The sequence below is a fragment of the Phalacrocorax carbo genome, chromosome 2 (assembly GCF_963921805.1).
Source record: "Phalacrocorax carbo chromosome 2, bPhaCar2.1, whole genome shotgun sequence".
Lineage (NCBI taxonomy): Eukaryota > Metazoa > Chordata > Aves > Suliformes > Phalacrocoracidae > Phalacrocorax > Phalacrocorax carbo.
Window position 1 is genome coordinate 167,316,924 of NC_087514.1, and position 10,718 is coordinate 167,327,641.

The 10,718-nt window shown below is 68.6% G+C and overlaps 1 protein-coding gene across 2 annotated transcripts; it reads right to left on the reverse strand.

Moving 5' to 3' along the window:
- Nucleotides 1-7,352, reverse strand: CSPG5 (chondroitin sulfate proteoglycan 5). Of its 2 annotated transcripts, none has more exons than XM_064445252.1 (5): nucleotides 7,174-7,351; nucleotides 4,995-6,300; nucleotides 3,642-3,830; nucleotides 2,131-2,203; nucleotides 1-286 (listed from the first exon to the last, which is right to left on the reverse strand). In XM_064445252.1, exons 1-5 carry the CDS (start codon nucleotides 7,232-7,234, stop codon nucleotides 125-127), a joined length of 1,791 nt encoding a protein of 596 aa, XP_064301322.1. In that variant the 5' UTR covers nucleotides 7,235-7,351; the 3' UTR covers nucleotides 1-124. The 2 variants fall into 2 exon arrangements, with proteins under 2 accessions (XP_064301322.1, XP_064301323.1); XM_064445253.1 differs by lacking the exon at nucleotides 1-286 and adding an exon at nucleotides 309-1,597 and having other exon boundaries at nucleotides 7,174-7,352.
- Nucleotides 7,353-10,718: the final 3,366 nt, after the last annotated feature.

Sequence of the window (10,718 nt, forward strand, 5' to 3'; positions counted from 1 at the left end):
TGTACAAAACACACCAAAGCATGCCACGGAGCGGGAAAAAGAGATACCGGACGGGGAGGAGAAGATTTGTACAGCAGGGGATGGGAGGGCTGGCTCCCGCTCTCGCCTCCTCCTCCTCCCCTGCTCACGTCAGGTTGTTCTGCAGACAGTTGAGCTCGCCGCCGTCCTGCTCCCCTTTGCCGCCGTCGTGCTTGGGCGACGTCGAGTTGTGGATGTTAAACGGCTCCTCGTCCTTCAGGCAGGATTTCAGGGAGTCCTGCAGCTTGTGGGGAGCGCTGGGGTCGTCCTGCCAGGAAAGATGGGGGGGGGGGGGTCAGGAGACGGCTGTGCCGTGGGGGCCACCGGCGTGATGAGGGTGGGTGACGCACAGCTGGGAGTGGGTGACGGCACCAACGTCCACGCCGGCAATGCAGGGTCCCGATCCGGGCCCTGCCTCTGTGCAGGCACCCCTGCAGACCCACCGTGTCGTTCCCCACCTTGGGGTGTCTCCAGCACCCAAAGCCGCTCACCAGCAGCACCCAAGAGCCGCACTGGCCATGGGAGCCATCCCACCCGCCACCTTTCCAGCTCCCCCCCTCCACCACCCCGTTTCTCTTCCCATTTCCAGCCCAGCTCATCTCATCATCCCCCCACACCAATTAGCAACTCCCCGAGCGAGCGGCGCTTGGCAGGAGGCCCGAGGGGTTGGATTTATTGAGGTTCGTTAGTGTACAGCCGGCCCCGCCGCGCCGCTGGCCGGATCCACCAGCGGCAAAGCCAGGGATGCCTCTTCCCGATGTCCCACCATGGCAGCTGGGAGCATCCTCCCCCACCCCAGCACTAGGCTGCACCCCAAATTTGTCCCGCATCCATGGGGAGAGCGTGCCCCCCGGCACCGGCGCCAAGCTCTGGCTGCGTTGGGTAACGTCTGTGCCCGGATGGTCCCGGCGTCGCCGTCAGTGCTGGCGGGGCAGGACGAGCCCGGGGCCGTGGCGGTGAGGCACCCGTGGTCGCGGTGCTCCCGGTGCCGCACGGCAAGCAGCAGGTGGATGGAGACACCCAAGAGCCGGTGTCACGCAGCCGTGCCTCTACGAGGACAGGAAACCTCCATCTCCTGGGCAGTGACCCTGTGAGCGGGGCCCGGCTGGTCCGGCTTGTGCCATCGGCTCCGCGGCAAACCCTGCGGGATGGGCTCTGCTGCCGGGGCACCGAGCTCCATCGCCCGGCGGAGGGGCTGCACCGCGTGTCCCCAAAAGCCCCTTTCCCGGGGGTGTTGGCCACGCCGTCCCCTCCGCATCCTCGGTGTGCTGCGTCCCAGGCACCACATGCCACAGTGGGACCGAGCCCTCCGCATCCCAGAGGGGATGAGGGACGGGTCAGACCCCGGCGAGACGCCAGGGAGCGGCACCGAATTCATCCCAAGGTTCATCCTCTCCGCAGTGGGGAGCGAGCTGGCTCCGGGACCCTCCTGCCAGGGCGGCCGGGCCGAGCGGTGGCAGACGCTACGGCTGCTAAAGGCGGTCGAAAGACGGGGAAAACCGGCTCTGAGCTAAGGCAAAGGCTAGAGGGACCTACGCTCCTCCTTCGGCTCGCGCTCAGCAAAGCCCTTCGCTTCTCTCTGTTTTGATTTGAAAGACAGGAGGTTGGAAGGGCAGCCCCGGGGGGATGCGGGCGGCCGCACCCTGACCACGCCAGCAGCATCCCCGGGCGTTTCATCCTCCAGCATCGCCCGTCGCTACCGGCCGTCGTCCGCCGGTCCGGCCCCAGCGATGCCCCAGCCGGCGAGCATCGTCTGCGGGAGCCATACGGCACCAGCTGTCCCCTCCCCGAAAACACCGGCACAGCCCCCCCTGCCAGCCGCACACGGAGCCAGAGCCGCCAGGCAACTCTGGATGGTGGCTCCCCGGGGTGCCACACGGGCAGGAGGGGACGGGGCAGGGGGGGAGCGGGGTGACACCAACCCCGTGCCTGGCTCGGGCCCGGTGCGGTGGCCATGGCGGGGTGGGGACAGGAGGGTGCAGAGAGACGTCACCCAGGCAGTGCCGGGGCCGTGAGCAGGGGGGGACAGACGAAACGTTACCAGACAGACGGACAAGGGTAGGACAGCAAGCGGGGGCCAGGGGAGGGGACGGTGCCACGAAGCCTCCTTACATTTGGGTGGGAGCCCTCGGCGATGGTGGAGAGGGAGAAGTTGTCGTTGTGCAGCTCGGATGGGGTGCGGTATCTGCCGGAGGGAGAGGAGAACACGGCGGTGAGACTGGGGACATTGCTGAGTACTCCCCGCACCCCCAGCCGCATTTTGGGGCGAACCCAGTGCTGGGGCGGGGGTAAACGCTGCCAGTGCTGGAGGTCTGGAGGCTAAATGTCCCCAGGGATGGAGGTTTGGGGATAAATACCCCCAGATGTGAGGGTTTGGGGGGTGAAATGCTCCCAGATGTGGGGGGTTGGGCTAAATGCCCCCCGCTCTGGGGTTTTGGGGGGGCTAAATGTCCCCATATCTAGGATTTGGGGGCTAAATGTCCCCAGCTTGGGGATTTGGGGCTAAATACCCTTGTCTGTGGGGATTTGGGGCTAAATGCCCCCAGATCTGGAGACTTGTGGGGGTAAATATCTCTAGCTGTGGGGGTTTGGGAATACATACATGGGAATACATGGTTGGAGATTTGAGGGCTAAATGCCCCCACATATGGGGATTTAGGGGCAAAATATCCCCAGCTCTGGGGGTTTGGGGATCCATACCCCTAGCTCTGAGGATCTGAGGGGCTGAATGTCTCCAGAGTTGGAGGTTTGGGGTAAATTCCCCCAGGTCTAGGGTTTTGGGGGTTAAATGTCCCAAGGGATGGAGTTTTGGGGCTAAAAGCCTCCAAATCTAGGGTTTGGGAGCTAAATGTACACAGTTCTGGGAATTTGGGGCTACATGACCCCAGCTCTGGCATTTTGGGGTGCTAAATGCCCCAGAGCTGGGTTTTTTTTGGGTGACACAGCTCCAGATCTGGCAATTTGGGACTAAATAGCCCCATCTCTGGGAAGGTGCAGGCAGGCGTAGGCAGGGGAGTGCTGAGGGCAGCCCGGGGCAGGCAGAGGCTGCTGGGCCAGAGAGGGAGACCCACGGGCTGGCACAGAGCTTTGCTGCTAATTACACTTGGCACTTCCAAACATTAATTAACAGCTCATTAGAGACCCAGGCTGGGAGAGCTTTCTCTTCCCCGGCTCCAGGGAGGTGGGAAGCAACTGCTGGGGCAGGGTGGGGGTGACCCCAACCCTCCCCTGTCACCCCCCAGCCCTGTCCTCGCGGACACAGTGGGGACCATCTCTGGTGGCCCTGGGCAGTGTGGCAAGCCCAGCCGGTGGCCCCAGCTACCAGTGCAGCAGATTAACTGGTGCCAGTCAGGAGCAGCTTTGAAGGATTAAACACGGAGCTGGAACCACAAGCCACGTCCCCGCAGGGCACCCGCCTCCAGGCACTTTCCCACCCACTGTCACCTTGTCTCCATCGGCACCGGGGTGGGGGGGTCTCGATGACACCGTGCAAGGACGGGACTGCATCCAGCACCTGTGCCACCGCTGGGAGCTGAGACCAAGCGGCTGTGGCTACCGAGGTGCCACCCCGGAGCGATTTGGGGCAGTTTTGGGGGTGCAACTCCTGCCCCGATGCCACTCACTTGGTCTTGCGCAGTTTGCTGTTCTCCGTCTTGAGCAGGTAGAGCTTCTTGGCGAAGAAGACGGTGAGCATGAAGAGCAGCAGCACTACAAGAGCAGCCGAGCCCACAGCCACGCACATCACTTGGAAGTCGGTGACGATGGCCTCGCAGCGCGTGCCCTTGTGCCACGTGTAGTCCTGCGTGTTGCACCTGCAAGGGGAGGCAGTTAGAGACCCCCGCCCCAAAAAGCGTGTCCCCATCCCACAGAGCATCCTTGGGGGAATCCAGCATCTGTAATCGGGGCAATTTTAGAGGATGAGATTAATGGGTCCACAAGGGGCACCCTGAGAGGGGTGACCCCCACCTAACGCTGGGGCCAAGCAAGGTGGGTGACAGTGGGGGACACCGGGAGTGGGGACGGGGTCCCCCCAGGTGACGCTCGTCCCCTGCACCCGTGGCTCCCCGTCCCACTCAGCCCAGCAGTGGTGGGGAGTGGGGCGGCCAGTGGGGAGGTGGGGGGGGGAGGGGGTGGCCCCATCACGCCGCCCACCCGTGTCCCCCCGTGCAGGCGGGCTCAGTGCCAGCCGCATGGCGCGTGCCGAGCCGTACGGCACAGCCGGCGTCGGCCCTCCCCGGGCGCAATCTGCCGGGGCCGATTAGTGCGGCGGCCCCGGAGCCTCGGCTGCACGGCCCTGACCTAATTCCTGTCCAGGCGCTGCTCGGGGGGCAGGGAGAGCCCCTCTGAGCCCTGGCGGGATGGGGCTGCAGGGGGAAAGGGACCCGGAGGGGGCGCATGGGGATGGAGAGCCAGAGATGGGGTGCATGGGGATGGAGAGCCCAGAGGTGGGGTAGGTGGAGTTGGAGAGCCCAGGGATAAAATGCATGGAGTTGGAGAGCCCCGAGGTGGGGTGCAGAGGGAAGACGAGACTGGGGGTGAGAAGCACAAGGTTGAAGAGCCCAGAGATGGGGTGCAGGAGAATGGAGATCCCAGGGATGGAGTGCACAGGATGAAAAGCCCAGGGATGGGGCGATGTGGAGCCCAGGGTTGGGGTCCATGGGGATGGAGAGCCCAGAGGTGGGGTGCAGAGGGAAGACAAGACTGGGGATGAGAAGCACAAGGATGGAGAGCCCAGAGGTGGGCTGCAGGGGAACGGAGAGCCCAGGGACAGAGCACACAAGGATGAAAAGCCCAGGGACAGGGGTATGGGGGTCCATGGGGATGGAGAGCCCAGAGATGGGGTTCATGGAGTTGGACAGCCCAGGGATGGGGTACACAAGGTTGAAGAGCCTGGGGACAGGGTGCAGGGGGGTGGGGAGTCCCCACATGCGCCCCCCCCCCATCTCCCCATGGGACCTGGGGTCCCTGTCCCTTACCGGCAGAAGGCCCCGTGGCTCTCCACCAGGTAGCACTGGCCGCCGTTGTGGCAGTAGCTGGGGACGAGGTCGCAGATGGAGCGGCAGGAGCTGTTGTACCGCACGTAACCGCTCCGGCACTCGGTGCCGTTCTCTGGCTGGCCCCGCTCCCCCGGCCGCGGCCGCGCCGTGGGGCTGCCCCCCGTGACGCTGGAGGGGTGCGGTGGGGCCGTGTCGCGGCGGCCGGTGGGTCGGGGGTCCCGTGGTGCCGGCTGGGCACCAGGCACAGCTGAGGTGGGCGGCCGGTAGCCGTTCTCGTCCTCCAGCCCCCCGTCTTCCTCCTCCTCCTCTTCCTCCTCATCCTCCTCCAGCTCATCCTCCTCGTCCCCATCGGCGTAGAAGGAGGTGGTGGGGTAGAAATCGGCCTCGTCGAAGGGCGTGAAGTCGTCGTAGAGCTCATGGAGGGCCCACGGCGTGGCTGCCCCCTCCGGCTCCCGCTGCCGCACTGAGCCAGCCGCCCCCCGGCCACCCCCGGGGAAGCCCCCCAGCCCCTCGCCCCCCTCAAACAAGTCGTAGTAGTCGACGTCGATGATCTCCGAGGCCGTCCGGTCGGTGGGCAGCTCGGCCGGGCCTGGGGTGGCGGTGCCAGGCTCCTCCACCTCCAGCCAGGTCAGATCCGTCCGGCCGCGAGCCCCCTGCGCCGGGGCCGGGCTGGATGCGGCCACCCAGAGCTCCGGGGGACGCCCCGAGTCCCCCGCGGCACCCGGCACGGGGCTGGGGTCGCCCAGCAAGGGGGTCCGCGGCGCGGCCGAGCCCCCGGCTGCCAGCAGCAGGTTGGATTCGGCTGAGTCGGTGGCGAGACGTGGGCTGGGGGGGCTCGACGGGGCGGCCGTGAGCCCCCCAACACCCCCCGGGCTGGGCAGGGAGGCTCGCGTGGGCCGCTCGCCACTCCCCGGCTCCTCGGGGCTGCCGAGTGCCACTGGCACCGTCCCCCCGTCACCGGGCCAGGTCACCGCTGCCGGGCCATCCTCCGCTGCGCCGGCTTTGGGGGGCACAGCGCTGGCGTCGCCCTCCCCGGCGCACCCCGCACACCCCTCTGGCATCGCCGCCGGGTCCGTGGTGGCGGCCGTACCCCCCTCGGGGGGCTCTAGCTGGGATCCCGCCGTGGACTCGCTGCCCGCCGCGGCCCCCCCGGGGCTGGTGCTGTTGCTGGCCCCCCCCGGGGGTTCTCTGCTCTCCGGGTCCCACCATGGGGGGCTGCTCTCCAGGGAGCCCTCCCAGCTTCTCCCCTCGGCCTCGCTGGTGTTTTGGGGGGGCCACTCGGACGCTGGAGGGGGACAAGGAGAGAAAGACGTGTCAGAGGTGCCCCCCCGCACCCTGGGGAGGCCACAGTGGCCGGGTGGGGGGGGGGTCCCAGTGGGTCTCCATCTGCTCGACCTCATGCCCACCGTGACAAGCCATTTGCGGGGGGTGGGGTGGCTGCACCCCAAGTCTTTTACAGCCTCCTACAGGGACTGAAGGGGCAAACCCCACAGCAGCCCCTGGCTCCGTGGCTCCCCCTCCACCCACGAAAGCCCCAGTCATCACCCCTCAACTCTGCGACCACCCCCCCCAACAGAGTATCCCCCAAGCTGGGCTGCCCCAGCTCAGACCCCCCCCAGCTCCCCTGCAAGGGGACCCAGCCCCCCGCGGCAGGATCCACCCCTCCCTGCAAGGGGACCCAGCGCCTTTCGAGGGGATCCGGCCCCCGCCGCAATGGGATCCAGCCCCTCCTCTGGCTCCTGCAAATGCACCCATCCACACAAGGGGATCCAGCCCCCCGCAAAGGGGATCCAGCCCCTCCTCTGGCTCCTGCAGATGCACCCCATATACACAAGGGGATCCCCCCCCCCGCCCCCAGGGGATCCAGCCCCCCGCAAGGGGATGATCCAGCCCGCCCCGGAGGGGATGCAGCTCCCTGCAACAGGACCCAGCCCCTTACGGGGGATCCAGCCCCGCACAGGCATCCCCCTCCCCGCCCCCCCCCCCCGCCCCCCCCCGGGTGCCCGCAGAGGAACGCAGCCCCTGCCCGGGACCGCCGAGCCCCCCCGTGGGGATCCGGCCCCCCCCGCCGCCCTCCCACAGGTGACGGGGACCCGCAGCAGGACCCGGCCCCATCCCGGGGCGCAGCCCCCCCCCCGCCCCGGTCCCCGGTACGCACCGAGGGCTCCGAGCGCCAGCAGCAGGGCCAGGGCGCGGGGCCGGGCAGCCGCGGGGGCCATGGCGGCATGGAGGGACCCCGGGCTCCGCCAGCGGGGCCGGCACCGGCAGCGGCTCCGCCCGCGCCCCGCCGCCCCCCGCCGCCGCCGCCCGCCTCCCGCCGCCGCCGCTCCGGGCCCGGGGAGGGGGGATGCGGGGGGGGGGGGGGCGGGCCGGGGGCGGGCGGGATGCACCGGCTCCGCCCGCGGGACCGGGGGCGCCGCCGGCAGCACCGGCCGGGGCTCCGGGACACGGCAATGGGACGGCCCCCCCCGCCCCAGCATCGCCCCCCCGGCACCGGCATCCCTCGCTGACACCCCCCCCCCCAACACTGCTCCTTCAATGGGGGGGCATCTCTGCACCGGGACCCCCCCTGCACCCCTCTAGCACAGGGATCCCTCGCTGACCCCCCCCCCCCCAAACTGCTCCTGCACCGGCGGTGGGGGGGTGGGGGTGTATCCTTGCCCCCCCGCCCAGCATTAGGATTCCTCATTGACACCCCCCCAATCTGCTGCTGTATGGGGGGGCCGTCTTTGCACCAGCAAAAGGACCCTCCCTGCACGCACACACACCCCCCCGCCCCAAGCACCAGCAGCGCTCACTGACCCCCCCCCAAAACTGCTCGTGCGTGGGGGGGGGTCATCCCTGCAGCAGGACCCCTCTGCACCGCACCCCAGCACTGCCATCCCTCTCTGACACCGGCCCCCCGCCCCCAAGCCTGCTCCTGCATGGAGGGGGGCAGCCCCCCGCAACCCCACCAGCACACGGATCTCTTGCTGAGCCCCATCCCCCAAACTGCTCCTTCGTGGGGGAATGTCCCTGCACTGCGACCCCCCCACAGCATCCCCCCAACACTGGGACTCCTCACTGAACCCCTCCCAAACCGCTCCCCCCGCACCCCACCAGCACCAGGACGCCTCGCTGACACCCCCCCCAAACTGCTTCTGCATGGGGAGGGGGCGTCCCTGCACTGGGGCCGCCCCCAGCATCCTCGACGGGTGTGGGGGGACCCCCACCCTGCATCCCAAGCCCCCCACTCATGCATGGCCCTGGTGAGGCTGGGGGCATTCCCCCACCCCCCAGCAACAGCGAGGTGAGGGCAGAGCACCAAAACCCCGGGGTGAAGCCCTTGCCCCAGGGTCCCCGCAGGGCTGTGGCACAGGGTGGGGGGTTGCGGCCGCTCAGCCCCTCCCAGACAAAGGTCCCGGTGTCGGGTCAGACCCTCCTCATCCTCCCAAGCAGGTGCCCCATGGCCACGGTGCCGCTTCCCAGTGCCAAACCGGTCCACGTGCCACTGCGGCCTCCACCACCCGTGACCAGTCCACATGGGTGCCGTGAACCGGGGTCTCTCCGATGGTCAGGGGGTGCGGGCAGGGGGTGCGGGCAGGGGGTGCGGGCAGGGGGCTGCTCCAGACCATGGCCCAGCGCGAGGTGGGGAGGCCAAGCCGACGCAGTGGCTGGATCGAGCAGGGGAAGGGCCGGGAGAGGAGAAGCTGCGCAGACGTGACCAGCCTAGCAATGGGGCCAGGGCGAGCCCAGAGGGGCTGCGGGCAGGCAGCGGGCAGGCAGCGGGCAGGCAGCGGGCAGGCAGCGGGCAGGCAGCCCCATGGCATGCACGCTGGGGCTGGGCCCACAGGACAAGCACGTACGGGGAGCCAGGCATGCCCACGGCCATGGGTGCACGCGCGGGTGTGCGTGGGCATGGAGGGACCCTCCCAGCCTTGGGCTCTGCCTTTGTGCTGCCCGAAGCCATGTGGGGAGGGGGACGCGCTCTCTCCTGGCCCTGACAGAGCCGGGGCAGCACCCAAACCCCGCGGGTACCACCGCCAACGCGGGGGACAGCCAGCCCGTCACCAGCCTGAACCCCAGCTCTGCAGGGGATGTGGGGGTTGCGATGGGGACAACCACATCTGGGGACGCCCCGAGCTGCATGGGGGGCTCAGCCCGGACCTGTGCACAGGTGAGGGGCTGTGCCTTTGCTGTCCCCTGGCCCCCGCACTGCTCACCCTGCAGCCACCTCATCCTCCCAGGGCTGGCGCGAGCACCCGGCTGGCTGAGGCTTTCCAAGGTCACTGTGTGTCCTCTTCCCGGTGGTGCAGGAACGTGACGGCCATGGCTGCTCCTGCATCCCACATGCCACGCCGGGGAAGGATGCTCAGGGCAGGGCCGAGGGAGCAGCGGGTGCTCCTGGGGGAGCCCATTTCGGTGCCCCCCAGCCCCTGCGTAGGACCCACACCAGCTCAGCTGCAACACCCCCTGCATCCACTGTGCACCCCTCACCCACGTCACCCCGTCCCATGCAGAGGGGCAGCATGCAGGGGGTGCTGCAGGGACTGGGGGAGCTGGGCTGCAGGGGGATGGTGGGGCTGGGGGTCCCCTCTTCCCCTGAGCAGCCGCTGCGCCTGGCCGGGCTCCCCGTGCTGGGAACAAGCCCCGCTCTGTCCCTGCTCAAAGGGGGATTGAAGGGGCTGCACCTGCTTAATATTCCCCATGCTTCCGCCCCTGGATGCGTTTCCAAGGGGACCGGCCAAGGGGCCGCTGGGATGGGCGGGGGGACATGGCTGCGACAGCCGAGGGAAAGGGTCAGGAAGAGGCATCAGGGTCCCACTCGATGCCTGGGGCTGGGGTCCCTCCGCTGGGTCCCCACCATCGCAGCAAGAGGCCGAGGGAAGACGGGCAGGATCCTGGGGATGGTGCTGGGGATGACACGCGGGGCAGGGAGATGGAGCCGGGGCAGGGTAGCAGCGCCCATCCTGCACCCGAAGCCCTTCCCCAGCACCGCGGCAGGGTGCTGGTACGTAGCAGCAATGGCTCATGGTGTTTAGGCTCAAGCGGTTGGTGCTTGCTTCGCCCACGGGAGCTTCCAGCACCCACAGCGACTCCTGGCCCGTGGGGCGGGCAGGGACCCCTGGAGCCCACGTGGGCCAACCTCTGCTCACACAGGGTCACCTGGAGCAGGTTGCCTCACAGGTCTTGGGCATCTCCATGGATGAAGGCTCCACAAGCCCTCAGGACAGCTGTGCCAGCATCCCGGGGCACCAGCTCCTCCTCGCCAGTGGGGTTGAGTGGCTCTGGCCCACGTCACCTCGCAGCCCCAGGGCACCTTGCCCAGGAGCATCGCCATCCCCTGCCTCCCAGCCCTGGCACCGAGGGGATGCCCTTCTCCCACACCTGGACCACCCGCCCTGGTCAACCAGCTGCTCATGGTGTCCCCTCGGGGTATCGACACCCCCAAGAGCTCCAGCTGCGGCCAGTGTCACCCCAGGGTTCCGAGTGCCGAGGGGAGGAGGCACCTTGCCCTGGATGCCACGGGATCCATGGGGGACGAGGGGGTGTCAGTGCCCCCCACCCCAGCTGGCGGCTGGCTGCTCCCCCAGGCCCAGGGGACGGTGCATTTCCCTACAGGCCACCTTCGCATGGGAGGAGCCCCCACCTCCCCACACGCCTTCGCCCCTCCGGCGCAGGCTCCGCACCCACCCCTGCACCAGCGGCTCCAGATCAGGGCCC

Bases quoted from the DNA above. Each gene is read 5' to 3' on its own strand.
- CSPG5 (XM_064445252.1), bottom strand. From the start codon at position 7,234: ATGGCCCCCGCGGCTGCCCGGCCCCGCGCCCTGGCCCTGCTGCTGGCG. The intron at 3,831-4,994 runs GTAAGGGACAGG...CTCCCCTTGCAG, and splicing joins AGCCACGGGGCCTTCTGCCG to GTGCAACACGCAGGACTACA. The intron at 2,204-3,641 runs GTGAGTGGCATC...TCCCTCCGGCAG, and splicing joins AGCAAACTGCGCAAGACCAA to ATACCGCACCCCATCCGAGC.